Raw genomic sequence first — 25,652 nt, 5'->3', positions numbered from 1 at the left:
GAAAGCTATTTATTACTGTATATTTTCTACTTGGTAATTTATTGAATTCTCTCACTGCTTATAAAAGTACAAGTCTTAGACTTACTTAAAACACCTTAATTTCTAATTTCTTTTGTTTCCTTTTTGTTGTTTCTCTAACTTTTTTAAGTCGAGTCATTGATTTTCTTATTTTATTTTATTGATATAATAATTTAGGTCTCTGAGTTTTCCTCTGTGCTTTATCTTTATTTTACAGGATCTAATATATAGTAATTTCATTATAAATGTTTCTAGAAATTCTGTACTCTAATTTTGTATTTTCTTTCTGACTCAAGAATTATTTATTATTTATTTATTTTTTAAGATTTTATTTATTTGCGAGAGAAAGGCAGGGAAAGAGAGAGAGAAGCAGGCTTCCTGCTGAGCAGGGAGCCCAATGTGGGGCTCTGATCCCAAGACTCTGGGATCATGACTTGAGCTGAAGGCAGACACTTAACCGCCTGAACCGCCCAGGTGCCCCAACCCAAGAATTATTCAAAATAGGGCTTTAAAAAAATTCCAGTGGATGAACCTTGTAATTTCTGATTTTTTCAATAATTATAACTTTATTGATTTATGATCAAAGGAAATTTGAGGTTTACATAGCTTTTTTTTGGTATTAACTTAAAAATTTTCTTTGTATCTGAAATCATACCACTTAAAAAATATTCATTGGGGGTGCCTGGGTAGCTCTGTGGGTTAAAGCCTCTGCCTTTGGCTCAGGTCATGATCCCGGGGTCCTGGGATCGAGCCCTGCATTGGGCTCTCTGCTTGGCAGGGAGCCTGCTTCCCTTCCTCTCTCTCTGCCTGCCTCTCTGCCTATCTGTGATCTCTGTCTGTCAAATAAATAAACAAAATCTTTAAAAAAAAATATTCATTGGTCACATAAAATATATATATTCTACTTTCAAAATGTGATATATTATAATCAGGCACATAACATTAATTATATTATGTACATTTTCTATATCTTTGATCTGTTGTGCATTGAGAAAGATGAATTAAATTCAGCAAATACAATGTGTTTCTTTTTCAGTTTGTAGCCCCTGTAATTTCTGTGCATGAACTATATTTCTCTTTTTATATTATATATTCTTCATTGTTGTGTGCTCATTTGAAACATGTCTTTGCATTATAGTGTGTACTTCTTTGTCCTATTTAATGCTAAATTTCTCTTTATTTGACAATACGAATATATTATCTTTTTTGTCATTTCCCTGCTACACATTTGCCCATTTTTTATTTTTAACATTTCCAAACAGCTTTGTTTTAGATATACCTTACCTAAGTAAAGAATTAGATTTTGTTTTTGCTTTGTGAGCCAATTTGGAAATATTATTCTTTTAAATAGGTAACTTAGGAAAATTTATTATGATGATAAATATATAAGATCTGAACTGTCATTATTTTCTGTTCTATTTGTTTTTGTGGCTTTTATTCATTTTTTTAAAGATTTTATTTATTTATCTGGCAGACAGATCACAAGTAGGCAGAGACAGACAGAGAGAGGAGGAAGCAGGCTCCCCGCTGAGCAGAGATCCCGATGTGGGGCTCGATCCCAGGACCGTGGGATCATGACCTGAGCTGAAGGCAGAGGCTTTAACCCACTGAGCCACCCAGGCGCCCCGGCTTTTATTCATTTTTTGCAGTTTTTTCTTTCTTGTGTATGGTTCTTCTGATACTTAGGAAGGTTTATTTTTACTCTAACAGTTTTAACTTTACACAGTACTCTTACTCCTCTTTTCTCCATATGGTATCTATTGATACTCTAATTTAAAAAAAAAATGATGAAAATACTTTCTTTTCCTTCCCTGATTCCATTTCTTTTGTCTCCTACTTGATATTTGCCAATAAAAATGATCTCTTAATGTTTTACCTTATACTTCTAAATATTCTTATACTTCTGTTATTTGATTGATCAACTTTAAATGTTTTCTGTTGATTCTAGTCCTTAGTAGGTGATCAGCAAACTTTCTCATCTTTGCCCTTCCCATTCTAATTTTTTTTATTACGATATGTTAGTCACCATACAGTACATCATTAGTTTTTGCTGTAGTTTTCCATGATTCATTGTTTGCATATAACACCCAGGGATCCATGTAATCCTTGGGTTTTCCATTTTTAAAATGCATTCTTTTATTTACTCTAAAAATAGAGTAAAATTCACTCTTTTGGGTGTACAGTTCCATGAATTTAGGCAAACTCATGTAGTCACATCACTACCACTAGAATCCGAACAGCTCCATTGCGCCCCGGATTCTCCTGGGCTGGTTTTTAGATGGCATCCTTTTACTAGTTGTGTGTCAAATCTTTTTGTTGTTGTTGCTTACCACTGAATGAGTTGGGTTTCTTAGATCTGCTGTTCGCAGGGTACTTCTGCTGGGGGTTGGGGAGGAGGTGCGGGCCGTCCTCGGATCCCTCCTTCACTGCTTACACAGACTCAGACTGCTTCCTGCTGAAATGGCTCCTCCATGGGAGGTCTCCATTACCAGCCGCTATGAACTTGACTGGATCCAAGAGGGCTTCTTCCGCATTTATTTCTGTCTTTGCTACAGGTAAGAGATTGACCTGAACCCTCCACCTTCGCGCAGGATGTTTCTGGGCTCATTTTCAGAGACCAGCCGCTCCCGGCCAGCTCACTCTCTGCATGTCTTTGCGGCCCGTCTTCCTGTGTGGTCTATGCTAGCTGTGCCAGGCCTGGGTAACGCTCAGATATTTTCTGGAGTCTGTGGAAATTATGTCTTCTAGTTTTGCTGACAATGGAGATCATGGAGTTTTGTTCTTGTCATTAAATGCATTTGTATGTTCTAGGAGAAGAGAGAAGGCCCTGTCTCACACAGCTGGGTCTTCACCGGAATTCTTCTTTCACTTCCCTCTCCCAGCGTGTCTTTCACTCCTCTTCCTTGGCTCACACTGGAAGCACTGCAAACCCCTCAGGCTGCTGAGCTCTCTTATTCACACATCAGTTCCTTAAAGCCTGTACGAATACTTCCTGTTCTATTTTATACCTCTTTGTCATCTCCTAAACGTACAACTTCAAAATTAGTCCATTTTTTTCTGGTTATTCTGTTGGCTTGTTTTGCCCTTTCTTTCTTTCCTTAACTAGTATACCCTTGCTCATACTTTGAGACCTAAAAAAAGCATACTGTCTCCTTTAGGAACCCTTCCTAGACACCCTCAAAACAAGAGGCAGAATTACTCTCTCAGCTGTGCTCCCACAATACAGTGCCCCATTTTGGGTGCCCTTATCTTGCTGTTTTCAGTGTTTATATACCTTGTTATCAGACCAATGGGTATCCCCTGCATTTACGTATTAACCCATCCATACAGAACTTTCCGATGCTGTGTTTCTAGAACCTTACTTTTAGTTCTCTTATGATGGTCAGCACATACTCTCATATGGTCTTAGTTGATTTTCTGCTGGTTAATTGAAGAGTATGATATTCTGGGTCATCTAGGTTTTCTTTTCTAGATTTTTTTCTTAATTTAAAAGTGATTTTTCTGCTCTTAGGCCGTAACTGAATCTCCTCTAGAATTGGAGCATTCATAAATTTTGAAATAGCTCAGTAACCATTTATGGACATTCTTCTCCATTCCAGGTGATGCAACAGTGACCATAACTCACAGATATACTCCCAAGGAACAACTGAAGATCCATACTCAGCTGGCAGATATTATCATAGTAGCTGCTGGTAAGTCTTCGGTGGCTGTTAATTTGGTGAAATGTCATCCACAGAGCAATTCCTGCCCTAATTGCTGACATGTCCGTAAAAACAGTTTCTTGGGAGAGTTAGGCATACCTATGACTAACTTCCTTCCACCGGATCCTGTCTCTTGGCAATTATTATACTGGCTCGTTGTGCCTACGTTAACATTTGTCACTTCATTATGGAAAACCCAAACAGCCTTCGGAATGACAGATTAAGCACAAGAACGAACATGCACGTTGCTAGTTCCTTCAGAGACATGGTTGATTCTAAACATGAATGAGTTATGGGGAGACAGGTAGGAAATGCTCTTGAAAAGATAGCCAGGGCTAGCTCATGTAGGACCTTGGGAAGGACTTTGATATAAGCCAAGGATGGCTGAGAGCAGGAGATTGACGTGGCCTGGCTTATGGTTTTATGAGTGCTTAAACTATGTCAAAGAGTGTGGACTTGAGAAGGAGGAACAGAGAAAAAGTATTGGGTTTTCATTTATGGGATCAAGGATTTTTCATAATTTGTTTTATCTTCGAACATACAAAATAATTCTACCCTGTACTTCTACCTCTTCTCTTGCCACATAGTATTTCTACATCGAAGGTGATTGTGACTCTTCTTGCTTTACCCAAGGCTGGAACGAGAGCCTTTTTCATTTTGTTTATCAATTAGATACTATTGGTAATTTCTAGACTTTACATTTGAATTGCTGGGTGGTTACAAACTGTAAAGGAAGAGTAGAAGTTCCAAAAGAAATTGAGTTCGATGAAGAGAATGATAGCTCAAATTAGTTTCAACCAAATTTAGTTTACTTTCTTACTCTGATATAGGCCCTTCTCTGGAACTCAGAATATATGTCTGATGACTCCAGGTAGAGTAATTTGTATCCTGATAGAGTAAAAATACAAATACTTCCTTTTTAGGAAGTCCCCAGTAAGCTGGTACATCTAACCACATTTCCGGTTTTTCTGAGTAACTATATATTCAGGTGATATTGAATGCAAATTTTTGAATGGGATTGACAGAAGGAAGACAGATGTTTAGAGAAGCAATAAACTTTTTCAGACCCCAGATAACCTTAAGTGAAATACTGCCACAGCAACTGAAATAGTCACAGAAGACAAAATTAAACTGACTTCTTTTTAGAAACACTTGGATTCACATGCCAGAGTCAGAATCTGGTGAGTAAAGGGGCGTTGGGTCATCGTTGTTCATCTCAGACTTTAGACAGAATGAAATTTACATTATCTTAAAAAGGCGCTACTTGACTCTAATGTTAACAACTTGTAAAGAATATTTCACAGTTGATCTTAGTTTCTATTTCTCTGTTACAATACTGAATGGATATTTTCTTCTAGTGAGACAAAAGTCCCTCAATGTGCGTTCAGCTTGTGTTTTTCTTGTCGTGGGAAATGGAAGAAAGGCGATCCTCTCTCAAGCACTGCTGCCATTCTCATGGGATTAAAGCAAGCTGTATGTCCCAGTCATTATGGCCACCCGTCATCGTCCTTCAGTGTCTCCTGTAGCCTTTCCATATGCTCCTTTTTTAACATGAGGTGTTAAAAAATAAAATGGGAAAAGAAAAAGGAAAATGAAGGGAAGGGAAGGGAAGGACCAAGCCTATGTCAAATTAATAATACAGGAGGTACTCAAGCCAGCAGGTACAGAGGCAGTACTGAGGTTCTGTCTAGTGGCCATCCCAGTCCGGGCATCCTGTCACCACCAGAGGGCGCAAGGCAGGTGGCTGCTGTTGTAGACTGCCACACTGGATCCACACTCCACGGAGTTCACCACACGCCCTCCCAGTGGTGGCTGGAGGACATTTTGAATGACGGTAATGTGAACAGGCCTTGTATTCCAGCCCTAATGCCAGTCACTAGACACAAAGGTATGCTCAATGCTGGAAGACAGCCCCGTAGATGACCCCTGCAGTCGTCCTGAAGAAATAAATAAATATTTGGATAATGGGAAATTGGGGGGAAGAAAATTGAGAGCTTATAAGAAATAACTAAAGATTGCTCATTTTCCTGCCCTTACTAATCACCTGGAGAATTTCAGGATAAAATATGTCCATATCGGTAAATTACAGTGAAATTATAAAGAAGGAGCAAGTTAACATAAAAAAGAAATTCCGTATCACCAGGCAGTAGGACTGAAATCTTACTAAAATGAAGCACATCTTGCATCCTGTGTGGGAAATAAACAAATTCAATTAGCAGTGGGTATTAAAGAAGGCGATAGTGATCTAATGGCAGAGGTAGCTGGAAGAGGGAGGGCTGGATCGTTGGCATAACTAGAATGTCAGCATATATGGAAGCAGTCCCATCGAGGAGTCAGGTAGAGTAGAAGGAGTGGTGCGTGATGTGTCAGAAAGATCGATAATGTCTGAGGGATGACAATGAAGAATGCAGTGATGAAATCTCGGAATGGCCTTGCAGAAGAAAAAAGCAAAAAAGGACATCGTTGTGTAAAGATCCTGAGGCATGAATAAAATTAGCATATGTTAATATGCAGCTCACCCCTCCAGTTTCTCAAATTCCCATGGTCCTGTCCTTATAGGTTTAACTATGGATCGCTTCCTTTTTAAAACATCTCTCTGCACATTCAGGATTTAGATTAATTTAGAAGCTCAAATTTGAAAACCAGTTTCTGTCAAACTATGCATTTAGAAATAAGAAGCTTCAAGTCTCTTCTCAAAACTACTCTGAGTTCACAGAGAGAATGAATCTGGGGGAACTTTCCTGGACCATGGTTATGACACTTAACATCTGTTTATGGTTGTCCATCACCGTCACTAGATTGTAGTAGGGACGGGACTGGTTTTTGGTTTTGTTTTTGTTTTTTTAATGTGGTATATAAGTGCCTCAAACAAAATCTGACACACAATGAGTACTCGATTAACGTGTGTTGTATTCATTTTGAAATTACAACTGGAGCAAGGACTTCAAATTGATACAAATTTAGATGATGAATTTTTAAGCATATAATTTTATAAAGAACCATTCTAGCTTCTGATTGATTCACATAGTGGTAGCATTATTTTTTGTAACTACTTAACATTCCTAGTTTGTCATTGTAAGGTAAGTTTAAAAAGTCATAAAGGCGAAAGATTTGTTCATACAGGAACAGTTTGTGTCGTAAAGTGGTTGACTGAACTGATTTGATTTGAAACAATAAGCTTAAGAAATTATGAGCAGGGTGATGAAAGATTCTAGTATAGACATCTAAAATATAGTAAGAATATTAAACAGTTGAATTGAAAGTAATGGTTTAAGGGAAGGCTGTGTTGGTTTTGTGTGAGGCTAGTGATAAAGAAGGGCAAGCTAGGGGTGCCTGGGTGCCTCAGTTGGTTGGGTGTCTGCCTTTGGCTCAGGTCATGATCTCCAAGTCCGGGATCGAGTCCCACATCGGGCTCCTTGCTCAACGGGGAGCTTGTTTCTCCCTTTCCCCTTCCCCCTGCCTGTGCTTTCTCTCTCTCTCTCTCTCTCTGACAAATAAATAAATAAAATATTTTTTAAAAAATAGAAGGGAAAGCTAGCCAGAATAGGGTACCAATGCTAAGAGTGTATTAGAAGACCCTTTGATTCACTTCTATCTCATGTTTCCAGGACACTGAGGGGTATCCTAAGTCTGTAACAGTTCTAGGAATCCTCATTATTCAAGCAGGATAGACAGTTTTTTTTTCCCAGACACAGTCTGAAAGACCCTCCACCAATATGAGTAAACTGTGGAATGAGCTCCATTCAGGAGATGAGCTGCTGAGTCAATGCCACTTGCATATTAACCTGTGGGTGCAGAGTGTCATAGCTGGTGAAAGCTGGCGTTTTGTCCACTAAGCCATCCCCTCCAGCAGGATGAATGAACCTTGCAGTCATAACTCTCGTGTCTCCATTGCAACATTTTTAATGATAGACACTGTAATACAAAACAGGATAAAGAGGCAATTCAGTAGAGTAATTTGGAGTATTCCTACTTACTCGTCATAAAATAAAGGTGACCAGCCAACTTCTTTCATGACTTCTCCCATCGTATCATCAAGCTTGGATACACTCCCATCAAACATCATCTTCAAACATCCCATCAAACAAACATCATCCAGCCCACAGAAGGAGTAGAGAGTCATGGAGCAGCATCCTAGGAAGGGGTCTTCTGGCAGCTTGGAGCTGTTAAAACACTATGCAGGCATCAAAGAAAATATTAGATGCCTGTCGAAATGAAAGATGCCCGGCTGTGGGTGGTGATGATGAGGCTGCGTCTTTCGGAAAGTCCAGACAGCAGAGGAAATGAAGAGATTTGGGTTCTATCCTGTAGCCAGGGGCAGCTTTCAAAGAGTTACAAGCACTAGAATCACGTGATCATACTTAAATTCCAAAGGGGTTCCTCTGGTAGCCTCTGGGCAGGGATGAGGCTGGAAGCCACTGACGTGACTCTAAATACAGGGGGAGTTGAAAGTGAGACAAAAAAGCAGAAAGTAGACTGGAAGGATGTTGTCGCTTCACATCCTGGGTGTACGGTGTGAGCACAAGGAAGAGCCGGAGGAAGGAAGCGGTGTGGGAGGAGTCAAAGATGGCTGCGTACAAATGTTGAAGTGTAGAATGGAAAAACAGAGGACCTAGATGAGGTCTGTGATGGGTACAGAATAGTGAGAATTACAGGGACAGCCTCGAGGGGACAGCCTTGAAGTGACTCCCATGGCTCTGTGCCTGCAGTAACCAGGACTGTGTCCTGTTTATCTTTGTATTTTTGTAAGAACCTGGCCCTGGAGACTAGAAAATTCATGGCAGAACGAATGCACTTCCTTCTTTAGAATGCAGGTGCTTATGTTGGTTTCCAGCTTTTTCTTGGAAGTTGAGGAGGACCTGCACTGAGGCAGATGAGCTCCTCCAGGTCCATTCAGCCCTAGACTCTCCTTCAGGCCTTGTTTGGGGCTGTTCCACTTCAGGGCAGCTTCCTGTGGCATTGCATCAGCATCCTTGACTCAGAGCTCACACCTGCAGGGTTCAGAGGCGAGGCAGGGAGGCGGCAGGGGAACAACGGAGAAACGATGACTGACTTCAGTGAGAGGAGAATACCACAGCTCTCCTTCCTAGTGTGGGTAAGAAGCTGAGCCCTCCTTTGGTGAAGTCATCATTCCTGCGGTAGATTCAGAGCATGTGGTGCTGTGGGGTATCTCTTCTGAACGTGTGTTGACTGGCAGAAAGTGAAATGATTTCATTAGATCTGTAGCTAGTCGTTATTAGTTGTGGCTTTGAAATAGCATCCACTCGTCTCATTAAACTCCAGGAAAACTGAAAGTTTAAAAAAAATATGAGGGGATTAAAATGTCACTTATCAACCCTTCTGTGATAATCCGCATAGAGGCAGTGTTTGAAATGCTCTGTGTGGACTCTGACTGTGCCCTGGCTCACTGTGTCAGGTCTGGTTCAGAAGGAGAGCCCTGAGAAGTAAGGTGTGTTGGCACTGATCTCCTCAGGCAACTTTCTGTGAAGTCCTTTCTTTTTACCCATTTCTGCTGTCAGAGAAAGGTTTCTGGCTCAGCCCTTCATCTTAAGCTTAAGTCCATTGCCCCCAAACTGATTTCTGATTTGGCTCATTAATAATTCCTTATTTTAGAATGACTTACCTTTGTTACAAAACCCGAGAATTAATGAGGACTGTGTATGAATGTGGGCTTTATGACTGTGGTTGGAACAAACTCAATTAATTCATAGTTCTTCTCTGAGTGTGCAGATTACAGGCAATCCACTCTTAGGAGCCCAGTATGTACCCTTCAATTCAAAATGGTGATCAATATCGGATCATATATTTCACTGCAAAAAAAAGCAGGTGCACTTCAGTAATGTTTCTATTGAGTTTCTATTGTGTCTCATAATTCTCACTCACACTTATTTTTTAAATAACCAGGATGATTCCTTTTCTTTAGAAAATACACACACATACATATGTGAACACACATGGCGCATAGACACTCACGCAACAAAGGATACTTTTTCTTAAAAGATTTTATTTATTTATTTGACTGAGAGAGAGAGCAAGGGAGAGAGAGCCCAAGTCGGGAGGGACAGAGGGAGAGGGAGAAGCAGACTCCCCGCTGAGCAGGGCGACCGATGTGGAATTCGATCCCAGGACCCTGGGCTCATGACTTGAACTGAAGGCAGACACTTAACTGACTGAACCACAAAGCTGCCACCAAAGGATACATTATATGTATGTACATGTTCTTCTCAGGATAGTTGGTCAGGATATTTGTGGTAAAATAATGTGGCATACCATGTCAGAATGAGTAAGAATTGCTTCTTGTATACTAAGAGTACTCTAAGTTCTTTTAGGTCACTAAGATATCACCCCAAATTTACTTTATTTGAATAAAAAACTATTTGAAGTAGTTTCCTCTTCTATGATAAATTTTCTGACTTTCTAGTGGAAGCTCTGCAAAGGCAATTGGATAGTTTGGAAAGAACTCAGAAAATGACATTAGTTTACCACAGGTGCTAGATTAGTTAGTAAACTGTAGTAAAGTTCTTCAGATACAAATAAATACATTTAAAAACTTGTTTCAGATATAAGCTTGTCAACAGACATTATGTCAATTCCCAAAATACTGCATGTAGGAATTTATCCTAAAGAGAATTGTAGGGGCACCTGAATGGCTCAGTTGGTTAAACATCTGACTTCAGCTTGGGTCATGATCCTGGGGTTCCGGGATTTGAGACCCTCTCTAGCCCCCACATCAGGCTCCATGTTCAGTAGGGTGTCTGCTTCTCCCTCTGCTCCTCCCCCCACTAAAGTATGCACTCTCCCTCTTCCAAATGAATAAATATATAAATAAAATATTTAGGAAAAAAATAATTGTAAGGAGGTTTACAGAGACTGTATTCAAAGATGTCCATCACAGATTCATCTATGATAGCAAAAAGTTGGGAACAGCCTAAACACCCAACAACATAGGAACATTTACTGTGAATGATGGTGTAGTAATCAAAAGGAATTCTTATGGCCAGTTGTATTTGAAAATAATTATATTAGATTGCATCTATGGTAGAAATCCAAATAGGTGCACATGTGTGCACACACACATACACAAACAGAAAAACAAAGAGGGAAGAAAAAATACAACTTGAGAGGAGTAGTTACTTCTGACTAATGCGAAATAGATGATAGATAAATGTTGATTCCTTCTTCACCTTCCTCTGAATTCTCCAAGTAAATTCTCCAAGAGATATTTATTTTATAATTATGAAATGAAATAAAAAATATTAAGATGACTCATTCCCTGTTCCTGGAAAGATTTTGCCTGCTGTCCATTTGTCTTCTGAGGCTGTTGACTTTTTACTACAGAGAAGTGAAGGAGCGTGGAAGATGTTTACTAAACTGAAATGGCTCATCTCCTACCAGACGCCACATATGCTCATTAAATGGCTGTTCTTTTTCCTGTTTTGTCAAAGATTAGTTGACCATAGAGTTGAGGGAGTCTCTATTCTGTTCCATTGATCTATGTGTCTGTTTTTGTGCCAGTACCATACTGTCTTGATGATTACAGCTTTGTAATAGAGCTTAAAGTCAGGCAACATGATGTCCCCAGCTTTTTCTTTTTCAACATTCCCTTGGCAATTTGGAGTCTTTTCTGGTTTCATCTTACACCATACACAAAGACAAACTCAAAATGTATGAAAGACCTCATTGTGAGACAGAAATCCATTAAAATCCTGGAGGAGAACATAGGCAGTAACTTCTTCGACATTGGCCACAGCAACTTCTTTCAAGACAAGTCTCCAAAAGCAAGGGAAACAAAAGCAAAAATGAAGTTTTGGGACTTCATCAAGATAAAAAGCTTCTGCACAGCAAAAGAAACAGTCAACAAAGCTGAGAGGCATCCCATGGAATGGGAGAAGATATCTGCAAATGATATTACAGATAAAGGGCTGATATCCAGGATCTATAAAGAACTTCTCAAACTCCACACCCAAATAACACTAACCCAGTCAAAAATGGGCAGAAGACATGAACAGACACTTCTCCAAAAAAGACATACAAATGGCTAATAGATACATGAAAGAATGCTCAACATCACTAGTCTTCAGAGAAATACAAATCAAAACCACAGTGAGATACTACCTTATACCATTAGAATGGCAAAAATTAACAAAACAGAAAGCAACAAATGTTGGCAAGGATGTGCAGAAAGGGAATGTTGGTGGGAATGAAAGCTAATATAGCCACTCTGGAGAACAGTACGGAGGTTCCTCAAGATGTTAAGGATAGAGCTACCCTATGACCCAACAATTGCACTACTGGGTATTTACCCCCAAAGATACAAATGTAGTGAAAAGAAGGAACATGTGCACCCCAATGTTCATGGCAGCAATGTCCACAATAGCCAACTGTGGAAGGAGCCAAGATGCCCTTCAATAGACGAATGGATAAAGAAGATGTGGTTCATAAGCACAATGGAATATTTCTCAGCCATCAGAAGGATGAATATCCACCATTTGCATCGACATAGATGGAACTGGAGGGGATTATGCTGAGTGAAATAAGTCAAGCTGAGAAGGACAGTTACTGTATGGTTTCACTCGTATGTGGAACATAAACAAAACGTGGAGGACCATAGGGGAAGGAAGGGAAAACTGAAGGAGAGAAATCACAGGGAGAGATGAACCATGAGAGACTATGGACCCTGGGAAACAAACTTGGGATTTCAGTGGGGAGGGGGCGTGGGCAGATGGGGTAACAAGGTGAGGGGTATTAAGAAGAGCACAGGTCGTGATAAGCACTGGGTATTATACACAACTAGTGAATCATTGAATAGTGTATCAAAAACTAATGATGTACTATATAGTGGCTAACTGAACATAATAAAAAAAATAGAAAAATAAATGGCTCTTCTTGGGAGAAAAGAAGAAATGAAAAGAAATGTGACTAGATGAATTGTATGGGGTGTAAATTACATCTCAGTAAAGCTTATTTTAAAAAAGAGAGATGGGAAATGGAAAGACCTAGAGATGCTGAAACTGAGGGTAATTGTGGCTCTTCTGTTCATTTTCAAAAATATAGTAGAAAGAAATCATCTAGATTTCAGTTAGCACCAAGAGGATGGAGCAGGGCAAGAATATGAGGGAGATAGGAAAGGGAAATCTCTACCTGCTCTCCGTTGAGTTCCTGATCTCCATCTTTGCCCTTCTGTCTGGAACACTCCTTGTTGCTGAAGCTCTTCTTGCTTTATGCTCCAGGGGCTATACCCGTGTCATGAATGCCTCCTTCTGCTTCAGTCAGCTGAGGGCAAATCCATTTTTGAACTGTAGCAAGCTTTGTAAGAAATGGGAGCATGTTCCTTTTTTTCCCCTTACACAAATATTTTAAATGTTAGGAAAACCTATTTACTTTCAAATTTATGTCCAGCACTAGCTAGTTCTTGATGTCTCTTAAAAAGCATGTACAGGGATATTAACAGTTTTTTTTCTGTAACATTAAATAATTAACACATTCTCATTTCTGAGTATGATTTTTTAATGTAGTGATTATTAAACAGATTTAAAATAATCCTTGAATAGAGTTTTCAATATAGGCATTTCATTATTTTATTTATTTAAATATCAGTGTTCCTAATATTTATTTTAATTTTTTTTTAAGATTTCAAGTAATCTCATGCAAAAAGTACACCAACATGGGGCTCGAACTAATAACCCTAAGATCAAGAGTCACGTTTTCCACCAACTTAGCCAGCCACACACGCCAATGTTCATATTTATTTTAATAATTATTATGACAAATATTTATTAAGCATTTCTGAAACACTGTCTTATTCAAATCTCACAGCATCCCTAGGAGGTCAGTAAGGTTACTGGCCTTATATAGTAGATGCATATGGCATAACTGTTTCTCAAGGTTTGGTAGTCATGTTGGTCACACTCCACATTTTATTAATAACACTTTTTAATAGAACCACAGGAACGTCTTGGAGGAAGAAAAAAACTAGCATGAGTTTAAATTTGCAAATCTTGAAGAATTGTGACTACAATTCTATAACTCTGCCAGTACATCACATTTCATATTCGTGTATTCAAATGGCAAAAAAAAAACACCTTGGCATTTCCCCCCGTCAAGTAGGGTATCACTGTATCTTTATTCCAGTTCTGCTTTTCTAAAACACGGTCTGCCATGTATGTCCCTTTCATAATGTGTGGCCATGATGAAGAGCATACTCTCACTGAGTGATGCTGACATTCTCGAGGAATTAATAATCTGTCTCAAAAAAGGCAAAATTATCCCTTCATCTTCATTGTTTTTGGTCATAGACCCATATTTGTTTCTAGCAAAATACATGTTTCAATTGGAAAAACTTAAAAAAAAAATTTGTATGACTCTGATGGCCAAGGACTTAATTTATAAATCAAATCAAGATTTTTTAACCTATTGTTTATTTTTGCATATTCATTAAATATTTTCTTATCATCAAATCCTTAATGGGATTCTGGTCTAGAAACTCTAGATGGAAACTAGTTGGTACTCTGCTAATCCTAAAACAATTACGTAAAGAAAGGAGAACTTCCCCCCTAACCCTCAAAGAGACAAAAAAACAATGATTCACTAATTATGACATTGGTTTCCTGGAATTAGCTGGAGATCATAGTCACATACAGTAGTGGCTAAAACAGGTAAAATAAGGCCGATTTTGGTTCATTTATATGTGATCTTTCAGCCACATTTGTTTTTTACCTTACGGTAATAGCGAAAGATATTCATAAACTAAATTCAATTGCTAAAATTGCCAAAAGGAGATTAACAATGACATTTACTTGTGAAAATTAATTATATCTTGATTTTTTTAAGGTTTGAAGTGTTTGCTACAAAAAGACAGGCATTTTAGTTACACAGAAAGAAGGTCACTTACAAGATTCCTGTTGTGTTTGAGATTTTATTTAGCAAACTAAGAAGCCAAAGGCAGTTGTCATTCATGAAATGCTACTGTATGCCAATCACTATGTTCTGTGCCTTCCTCTATTTAATTTTACTTTTACAGCAAACCTAGGCCAAGAAGTGGGAAATGTACTTCTGTTTATTTTTGTAAATGTGGAATATAATCTTACTATTAGTGTGAGATCACACAATTCATCGTTGTCAAGGTGGAGATTTTGCCTCCAGAGTCCAAGTTCTTCCCAGTGAGTCAGATGGCATGCTTGTGCAGACCAAATGGCAAAGCTGCCTACCCTACGGGTTAGCTCCGAATCCCCAGTGTAGAGTTGTCACTATCATTCTGTCTTCCCACATGAAGAATTACTCTGGCTGTACTTAGTCCTGCCCTGCCACATGGGTCGGAATAACTGGTACATATGCAAGCTTCCTCCTGGGATTTGGGGTTTGGAACTCATAGAATTCCTGCTCACTTCTCGTCTCCTCCTGCTATCCTTTCTCCTGACCTGTCTGCCCAGGTCAGACACTCCCAAGACCTACAGAGGCATGTAGGGCTGTCTCGAACCTTCTTGTTCCTTCCCTGCGGCCCTGGAGTGCCAGCCAAGCCAATCACATTATAAGGCACAAATGAGAGGAACTGCTCAGGTTTCTCTGCCTACTGGTAGAGTCAGATCCTTCTGTTGGCTTTGAAGGAAATGAATCAGTGCTCAATGGTCTGCTTTGGTCAGTGGGAAGGAACATATCAAAGCAAAGACTGGCAGTGGGTACAAAAGGCACGTGGGTGAGTTGTGGTAGCATGTACTAGCCCTCCGTGTTAGGCTATAGTTTGATTTCAGTCAAACTTCGAATTTTGCAAAAGCAGTGTTTTCCCTGTAAGCTTGACAGCTTCCTGGTACTAACTTTTGTTTTTTCTCAGGAGATCAATGGTGATATTAACAGATATGATTTTTTTTAATTGTATAATGATAGGTGGTAGCATTTGGAACATCTGCATAACTCAATGAAGAGATGTTTTCCAAATAAGCAATATGTGATGTCACCAAATCCATTTAAAATTCAAGATAAACCAATATTGGACTATAATATTACAAAATATGGAAAGTCATCAAAATGGCTTCAAATTCCACATTGCAACTAATCTTTGAGAAATTACTGCTTGTCAAGTTTGGGTGTAGATTCAGAGAAAGATAACCACAAATTATCTTAGAAGGCTATTACAACATTTCTTCCTTTTCCAACTACATATATGTGTGATGCTGGATGCAGAAGCAGATTTGAGAATCCAGCTATCTTCTACTAAGCTGAACATTAACAGATTATCAAAATTGTAAAACAGTGCCTCTCTTCTCACAGTTTTTTTTTTGCTTTAGAATAGTTATTTTAATTAAATTGCATTTTTTACTTTAACATGTAATAGATTGTTTTATTATTTTTCCAAAGAATTAAATAGATATTTAATAATCTGTCAGTTTTAATTGCTTAATAAGGTAAAATCAATGGATATAAGTTGCATAAGCAAAGCTCTTTGGGTCTTCAATAATTTTTAAGAAAAAAAAGTGGTCTTGAAACTGAAACGTTTCTTAAACCACTCATTTGCATAGTAACTCTCTTTTTCATTCATGTCTCTATTCAAATGGCATATGTTTAGAGAGAGGCCTATCTAAAAATAGCAGCCATTTATTTTTCTTTCTGACACTTACGATTATCAGACATTGTATTATGTATCTATTTTTTATTAGCTATCTTCTCTATGAAAATGTGGGCTCTGTTAGGAAAGTGATTGTTGTCTGTCTTGTCCATCACCTTATCTCGTTCACCTACTGTAGTACCTGGCATGTAGTGGCTATTCATCAAATAGCTCTTGAAATAATGAAAATATTTCCTATGTGGATATTTTCCTTGCAGTGCTAAAGCTTTAGAGATTCCATGTGGAAATCTTTTTTTTTTTTTTTTAAAGATTTTATTTATTTATTTGACAGAGAGAGATACAAGTAGGCAGAGAGGCAGGCAGAGAGAGTGAGAGGGAAGCAGGCTCCCTGCCGAGCAGAGAGCCCGATGCGGGACTCGATCCCAGGACCCCGAGATCATGACCTGAGCCGAAGGCAGCGGCTTAAACCACTGAGCCACCCAGGCGCCCCTGGAAATCTTTTTTAATTATGCCTCACACTTTGGCTATTATTTTTGAGTCTCTCATGCCTACCACATCCAGTCAGTTTTCCCATAATGTTCCCCTGCACCCTCTCCCAACGACACATTCATGTGGGTATCAGGTTCCATATTTCCCGCCAAGAAGAGCTGCCACCATGGCCGGACACAGTCTCTTAACTACACACCCCATTCTAGGTATGCTGGAACCCTCAACAGAACTTCATGAAGTTCTACTGCAAAACGGGAAGGAATACCCCTTCATGGTATTCTCTCTTAGAGGGCACAGAACATGCTCTAGAATTTTTAAGGAAAGAACCATGGTTTATTTATGCCATGGTTTGCCATGGTTTATTTATGACTTGTGCCTCTCTAGAGATCCTGAATGTGGGAGAATGTAGAGCCCAATCCAGGTTAAGATCACTACTATCTACTTAGACTCTCTCTCCTCTAACAATAAATACTATGTTGGTGTAAGTTCATTACGTACACCTGACTTCTTCCATTAGAGCAGGATCTCGACCTTGGCTGCACATTTGAATCAACTAAGGAGTTTCAAAATGCCGATGCCTAGTGTCCCACCCACTGAAGTTCGGACTTAGTTGACCTGGGATGCAGCCTAATCAATGAGAGTATTCAGAGCTCCCCAGGTGATTCTAATGTGCAGACCTGGGTGAGTTTCCCTTCGGAGACTCCTCAGTCCTCCCCACGGGGACTTCTGTCTTGCCCATCCCTCCAGATCATTGCCGACACCCAGCCTTAATTTTTTCCAAGAATTGAATGTCACATGAAACTAAGGTATTTCCAATTTTTTTTCAAAGGAGGAATAAGTCTCTTGTAAATGTGAAATGTATCGGAACTATAATGTTATCAATTAATGAAAATTGGCCTTTGTTTTCTCCTAAGTGCACAGTGGGATAAAAAATATTTTCTCCACCATTTGGTGGTTGTATTCAGACTCTTGATGCATCTCCAGCCATTGCCATCAATGTGCATCCTAGACTAACAATCTCAATCTCAAACTCTTTTCAGTTTCCTTAAACCTATGCAGTTAATTGAAGTCCATATTTCTTTGTAGAGTTGGGTTCCAGTGTTTAGAACAGCTTTTCTTACCCATTTACCTTATACATTTCAAGGCATCTAAGAATCATCACAGTCATCTGGAAAACAAGCCTTCACCACCACAAGGCAGGTTAGGTGTGCACTCCCTGGTGGAGTCCTCATCCTACACATGTCTACATCACAGGGCCATATTCTGTTATAGTTGTCTGACTCTCCTATTTGATCATGAACTCCTAAAAACAGACCATATATTCTTCTTAATTTTTGCACTATCAGTACCCAGACAGAGCATAACACATAATAAACCATCAGTAAGTGCCTGTTAAGGAGAAGAATAGACCGATGGATTAAGCCTATTGTGTGTTGGGAAAAGTTAGTGAATATTTTATGAAATATTTATATTTGAAGTGTTCTTAGGGAGTAGATATCCATAACTTTGACTTTATATGTGATGTCCAAATAGCCATATGATTTATCTTGGATCACACTCCTAGTCATTGTGTACCTAGTCCTAGAACCAAGAATTCCTGACTTTAATTCAGTGCCCTCACTGTTTAGAACTTTCTGGTTTTTTATTGTAGGTTTTTTTGCTTGGCTTTGATTCCGGTTGTGTGAGAACGGTTTAGGTGCTGCTATGTGAGAAAGCGGGGGGAGTGCTTAAACTCCCAAGCTGCCCAATCACCACAGCTTATGTTCTGCTCTAACGGTTGAAGCCATGGCCATTGACATCCGATGGTAAATGCTCAAATAGTCCCTTCGAAATACATGAGATAATTAATGTATCATAGCATCTGATAATGGGAACTGCACAGTACTTGCACTTAACCTAGGTAAATTTTTAAAGCAATAGTAAGAGCATAAAACAAGAGTGAGAAATAGCATTTTACATAATGCAGGCTATGTTACTTGACATCCTGTTTAATTAGGTATTCCCAAGAGAGAGCACAGAATAAAAATATGAATATGCTCTATCTTCAGACAGTCTCTGGTCCTACGTGACTCCTCTAAGAACTCAGGCATCATGCTGTAGTGTGTGTGCTTGGAGGTGAGAGATAGGATTTTTTTTTTCATTCAGCAGCGCCCTTAAACTGAGCCAGCTACCACCTTTGGTTTCAACCAGAGAAACTAATCTGACCAAGTAATGGAGAGAAAACCAGCCATGTTGGATTCACTGAGAGACAGTAGATTGTTCTCCAGCATGGTACCTTCAAGAGCAATTTTCACAGTCTTTAAAACCTATTACCCCCATTAGATAGGATGTTTCTGTTTCTATATGTATGAGAAAATTGTATTTCTGCATATTTTATGATAAATGTTATATATCATATGCACTGTATATATTATTGATAAAAAGAACATTTTATATAAAGAAAATATTTGTATGATTTTCTGGTCAATAATGGTGAATTGTACACATACTGAAACATAGCTCATTCTGTCTGCTACAAATTCAGATATCAGAGCAAAACATTTTTAATATTAATAAACATCAGGTGCGTGGGTGGCTCAGTTGGTTAGGTGACTGCCTTTGGCTCAGGTCATGATCCTGGAGTCCCAGGATCAAGTCCCTCATCAGGCTCCTAGCTCTGTAGGGAGTCTGCTTCTCCCTCTGACCTTATCCCCTCTCATGCTCTCTCTCACCCTCTGTCTCTCAAATAAGTAAATAAAATCTTTTAAAAATTAATAAATATGGTTGTTCTAGGAAACAAGAAAGAGATCTCTGTAGACTGGAGTAAGGATATTTCCTTGAAAGGAAAAAGCAAATAAAGTTCAGAGCAGTCTGAGCTGTGAAGACAGTCTATAGCCAGGAAAGTGTTGGGACCCAGGTGAATATTTGGAAAAAGGTGCTGGCATCTTTATGCCCACACAAGTTGTGTACGTAGCTTGGGGCTACATCTGTACAACCTCTGTAAAACTGGGTGCTGGGAAAGATGCTACCAGCTTTCTACTCCCAGCTGAGCCAAGGACAGCAGTATCTCCTGCCATTTAGCTTGGGGCTCTTGCAGCACAGCTTGAATAGTTATGGGGGTCTGGAGTTGGGCCCCAGCAGGAGCAGGTCTGGAAATGGAACTATGAGGAATGCAGCCCTTCATGCCAGGCTTGCAGAGGAGCCAGACTCCCAGTGGAGCCTCTGCAGAGGCCCCCACAAACTTTCTGTAAGAGATCAGGATGCTCTTGTAGGAGATACCCTGTGGAAAATGAGTATATAGGAACTTCACAAAGACAATAAACGATAAAGAACAAAACTGATAAACAGAAAAGCTGACAGTGAGAAAAAAAAGGGAAAAGAAAAGCTGACCATGAAGAAAATAGACATACTAGTACGACAGAAAAGGACTTCAATGTAAGCACTCTTGATGCCATTAACAAGATAAGAGATTACAGCCATGAGAGAAGAATGAGAGTTTAAAAATAAGAATACAGGGTTATACCACAAGAACAGATAATTATGAAAACTAAGTAATTAGAAACATTAGCAATAAAAAATATAATTATTGAAATTAAAAAATAAAACTTTAAAAACAAACTGAATAGCAGCAAGCATAGCAGAAGAATAAACCCACTGGAATAATAAAATGAAGTTATTTAAGAATTTAAAACAAAAGCTATAAAGAGTTAGAAAACATGCCTTGGGATATGGACGATAATTTAAGAAACCTTTCCAGAAGAGGATAGTAGGCATAATATAGACAACACCTTAAAGGAGGATCACTGATAATTTTACAAAACTCAAGAGAGATATGGGTTTGAAAAAATTCTCTGTGATGAGAAATACTAAGCAAAATAGTTATATTTAGACACATAACATTAAAACTTCAGAACATTAACAATCCTAACATTTACAAGGGTAAAGGAAAGTATCTGCAAATGAACAAGGATCAGAGTGAAGACTGATTACTTATCAATGGTTTTGTATGCCAGAGGACAAAGGAGTAATGTCTTCAAAAATTTGAGGAAAAAAAAACCTCTTAATTTAGAAGTTCTACCTAGCCGAACTGTCACTCAGAAGTGATGATGAAACAAAGAAATTTCCAGATACATAAGGACTCAGAATGTTTATCTCCTCTAGAATGAGTCCCTAAAACATAGTGTAGAAGGCAAGATGTAAAGATGAGCTCTCCCCCAAAAATATATGTCTGTCTGAGTAGAGACTGTATAAAATAACATTAGTAATTTAATTTGACATGGTCAGTAAGTTGGAAATAAAATTTTCAATCAACAATACTATAGGATCTGTGTGAAGAAAGATTGTGGAGGGTGAGTAAAAGTATGAGACAAAGAAAAACACATCAGTTCAGACCTTCAAAGTGTCTGGCTCTTCTCTGAATCTCATTAAAGCTATGGACCACTGTCCCCCACACTCAGGCCTAGAGAAGTGGCTCAGAGTTTTTGCCTAGGGGGACAGACAGGCTGTTAGAACAATGGGGCTCTTTCTAAGGCAAATGACTTTATTTGGAGAGATTGGAGGGAAGTTCAAGCCTAAAGGCACTTTAAGAAATAATGGAGATTTTGGTGGTAGACAACTAAGAGGGGGCTTATAGTCCTTGAGAACAACATGCTAAAACCACAGGTCAGCTATATGTTTAACAGAGAGAAACAAGGAAAAATGAGCTAAGACAACACCTGCAAGGAGTGGAACAAAAGACTAGCCTCAAAAACTATACCTGTAAAGAAGCTTAAATCTAACTGATTCAGACTGCAGAGCAATTTTTTCCCCAAGGTCCTGTTAAAACAATAGAGCATTCAATTGACAATTAGTGGAGCCTGAAAGCTGGGTATAATAACAATAGAGGAAGACTGACTAAAATAAATTTACAATTTGTACTAGAATACACCAAAATTTTCATAAAGATATGTTGCCATTAGGAGCAAATTTAGGGGGTGGGGGGAAAGGGAAAAAAAAAAGATGGCACAAAAAGTAACAACAGAAAAATTTTAATTGCGTGTAACCATGAGATTGTGAAACATTTTACAATAAAAAATTATATAAATAAATTTATGCCACTGAATTTTAAAACCTAAATAATATTTTTAAACCTAAGGGGAAAAAATGACCAAATCTGACCCAAGAAGTAGGAAATCTTATAAAGATATTACATATAAAATAAATCAAAATGGTAGGGTTCTTCATATTTAAAAAATATAAGTGATAGATGGTTTTGAGATAATTTCTATTAATTCTTTAAATAATAAATAATTGTGTCTTATACAAACTTATTTCTGGGAAGAGAAGAAAGAGAGAGAAGGGGAGAGGAAATTTAAAGACCCAGAAATGCACACATATGTATGTATGAAATAAGGTGTTGTCATTAAACATTGAAGGAAATAACAATTCAGTATATAGTGTTAGAACAATTGATTTACCATTTAAGAAATAGAAAAACTCCAGTTATATTCCTACCTCACACCATACATAAAAATTAATTACAGATGGAATAAAGAGAATAAAGTAAAAATAATAATAATAAATAAAATTTAAATTATTGGAGAATTTAATAGAAAAATATCTTCCTGAATTTAGGGCAGGTAAAGCTTTCTTAGAAAAGATACAAACACAAAGATACAAACACAAGTGAAAAATCAAAAAAAAAATATTGACACACACACACAAAAATATTGACACAATTCAACACATCAGATTTATTTATTATTTTAGAGGGAGCATGAGCAGAGGGTGGGGGGTGGGAGGGAAAGGGAAGCAGGAAAGGGGAGAGAGAGAATCATAAGTAGCCTCCATGGTCAGCATGGAGCTCTATGCTGGGCTTAATCTCACAGCCCTGAGATCATGATCTGAGCCAAAATCATGAGTGGGAGCTCAACCGACTGAGCCACCCAGGTGCCCCTAGCATATCAAATTTTTAAAACCTATAAACAAGGTCCCCATTAAAGTTAAAATACAAACATTATATTGGGACAAAAATGTTTTCATTATATCCAGTATGTATAAATACATTTTTTATTTTATTTATTATGCAAACAAAAGGTCTCACATATTTACCACTGAACCAACCTACTAGTGCAGAAGTGAGATATGGAGGAGAACCATTTTCCCACTAAAACATGTGTATTGTTGAGGTAGGCATGATGTTATAGCCTGGTGTGGTAGGAGCAAGGAATTTTGTGCAGCACAAATATGAGTGCCATCTCATGTGGGATTCATTGTAGACCCAGCTTGGCTCTTGTCCTAGGTCTCCTGTTGGAGTGCCACCGGGTTATATTACTAATTTCCATCCGAATGCACTGGGGAATGCGAAGATTGTGCTTTTATTCCTTGGCCAGGAGCCCATGACCCTGCAAGTCTTATGAGAATACAACTTAGTGGGTAGGGCCAGTGAGCTTGAGGAGCCCTCAGCTCTCAAGGGAAGGTGCCCTGGAGCTGATTGTCCCATCTGACTGGCTTGAGGGTTTCAAGACAGTGCTGTGGGATGGGGGTGACCCCAGCAAAGCAGAATGAACTTCTAGAGCTGAGGAGAATGAGCTGTGAGTCTGAGAAGACCATAATGGCTGAAATTCACAGGACACAATAGGGAATAGGAGAGGCTACACAGAGACACTTCAGATATGGGGAGAAGGGAGCTCTTGAGTACTCAGTGTACATATATATGAGGAAACTGTCCATGGCAGAGAAAGAAGCACCTACAGGGAATAGAGATAACAGTGCCCAGCACCTACACAGTGCCACAAATAGTGCTTACTTCTACTATCCAGACCAGAAAAATTCAAGATTCACAAGGCTTTGGGTAGAATATGTAGAAAAAGTATGTACTTGACATACTTCTAGCCAGACTGATTAGGGAAAAACAAAAACAAAAAACCCAGAAAACACAAATTACTAATATCAAGAATGAGAGTGTGAATATAATTATACATTCTTCAGATGTTAAAAGGATAATAAAGGAGTATGATGAAAAAATTTATGCCAATAAATTTAACAAGTTAGATGAAATGGATGAAGTTTTTGAAGGACATGAAATGCCAAAGCTCACACAAGAAGAAATCTAGAACCTATAGCTCTCTATCTATTAAAGGAATTACACTTATAAAGTTCCTCCCACAAAGGAATCTCGATGTCCAAATGGTTTCACTAGTGAATTTTACCTAGCATTTAAGGAAGAACTGTAAGCCAGTTCTATACCAACTCTTACAGAAAACTGAAAAAAGAAGGAACACTTCCCAACTGGCCAGAATTGCTCTGATACGAAAACTAGACTAAGATATTACAAGAACAGAAAACTTTTTAGGGACGTCTGGGTGGCTCAGTTGGTTAAGCATCTGCTTTTGGCTCAGGTCATGATCTTAGGGTCCTGGGATCAAGCCCCACAATGGGGCTCCGTGCTCAGCTTGAAGTCCGCTTCTCCCTCTCCGTCTGTCCCTCCCTTCACCCCACTCGTGTTCTTTCTCTCTCAAATAATAAAATCTTAAAAATAAGAAAACAATAGACCACTATCTCTTGTGACTATAGATGCAAATATTCTGACCGAAACTTACCCAAATTTAATATAGTGAAAGGATAATGCATCATGACCAAATGGAGTTTATCAAAGGAATGCAAGATTAACTTTAGAAAATCAATCCATGTAATTCAGAATTTTAGCAAACTAAAATCAAATAAAAATAATAATTTTTTAAACATCTCGATAGTCCCAGAAACCACATTCGACCAAGTCCATCATTCCACCATCAGTTCACCAAAAACTGTCTGCAGAGTGAGAAAGGGACTCCTTCAACCTGACAAATAGCATTTATGAAAACCTTACAGCTGACGTCATACTTCACCTCCTAAGATCAGGAACAAGACCAAGACTACCCTCCTCGTACTTCATCTAACATTGTACTGGAAGTTCTATCCAGTGTAACTGGGTAAGCAAAGTGATAGAATGTACCCAGGTTGGGAAGGAAGAAGTAAAATGGTCTTTATTTTCAGACAACGTGATTATCTGAAAATCTGGTGGACTCTACAAAAGAATGACTAGAATTCATGAATCAGTTTAGCAGGTTTGCAAAATATATGGTCGATATAATAATATCATCATGAATACCTATGTACTTACCCCTTCCCAAGAAGTAGAATATTACCAGTAACTGACGTCTAGCATGTGGCTCCTATTCTATCTCTATGTTCTAAAAACCCCTCAATGTTTCATGTATAGTTGATACGCATGAGCACATATATGTAGACAAAAGAATGAGAAAAAGGTTAGAGGATTAGGAGAATACAGAGCAGTCTAGCAAGAGGATAAGAATGGAGATTAAGTTTGAGTGATACTTTACCTAGCCCTACAGTTTTAATATTTTAAAGGGCAAGAAAGTATAAACTTAAGAAAAAAATATTTGCAATAAATATGCCAAATGTTGATTCTTGTTAACTTTGAGTGGTGGCTATGTGGGGGGTGGGGGTTTCTTTACTTTCTGTGTTATTTCTTTGTTATTTATGTATCTTTCCATGTTACTTGTCTATGTTTTTTAAATTTCCAGAAACAAAAAGGAGGTGATTGTTATATAACAGCATAAATGAGAAGTCCTGATATACAGTGATTTGAAGGAATAATAGAAGACCTTTCATACTATCGTATATGGAGATGTTAGGGATCCACTGGAAAACAAATGCCCGTTGTAACTGGTAGAATATATGTCAATTTCTAACCTGCGTCTTTCAAGTATTTTAGTTATGACCAATTTGTTTGTTTTACTTTGTGTGGTAGTAGTGCAAACCATGCCAAAACTCTTGGCTTAAAATAACAGTCATTATTATAACTCACAAGTCTGGTTTGCTGGGAGATCGAACCACCGGGCTAGGCTGAGCTGATCTCAGAT

General features: G+C 38.5%; 1 protein-coding gene across 3 annotated transcripts in view; it reads left to right on the top strand.

Annotated features, from left to right (window-relative positions):
* The window catches only part of MTHFD2L (methylenetetrahydrofolate dehydrogenase (NADP+ dependent) 2 like), a 143,870-nt gene that overhangs the window by 72,674 nt on the left and 45,544 nt on the right, over nucleotides 1-25,652 (top strand). For all 3 annotated transcript variants that reach the window (XM_045998110.1, XM_045998112.1, XM_045998111.1), the window contains one exon: nucleotides 3,618-3,710. In XM_045998110.1, coding sequence (XP_045854066.1) covers nucleotides 3,618-3,710 — 93 coding nt within the window. The remainder of the gene's footprint in view (nucleotides 1-3,617; nucleotides 3,711-25,652) is intronic.

Source organism: Meles meles, chromosome 2 (genome assembly GCF_922984935.1).
Source record: "Meles meles chromosome 2, mMelMel3.1 paternal haplotype, whole genome shotgun sequence".
NCBI classification, from domain to species: Eukaryota; Metazoa; Chordata; class Mammalia; order Carnivora; family Mustelidae; genus Meles; species Meles meles.
This window is presented reverse-complemented; position numbering and strand designations above follow the sequence as displayed.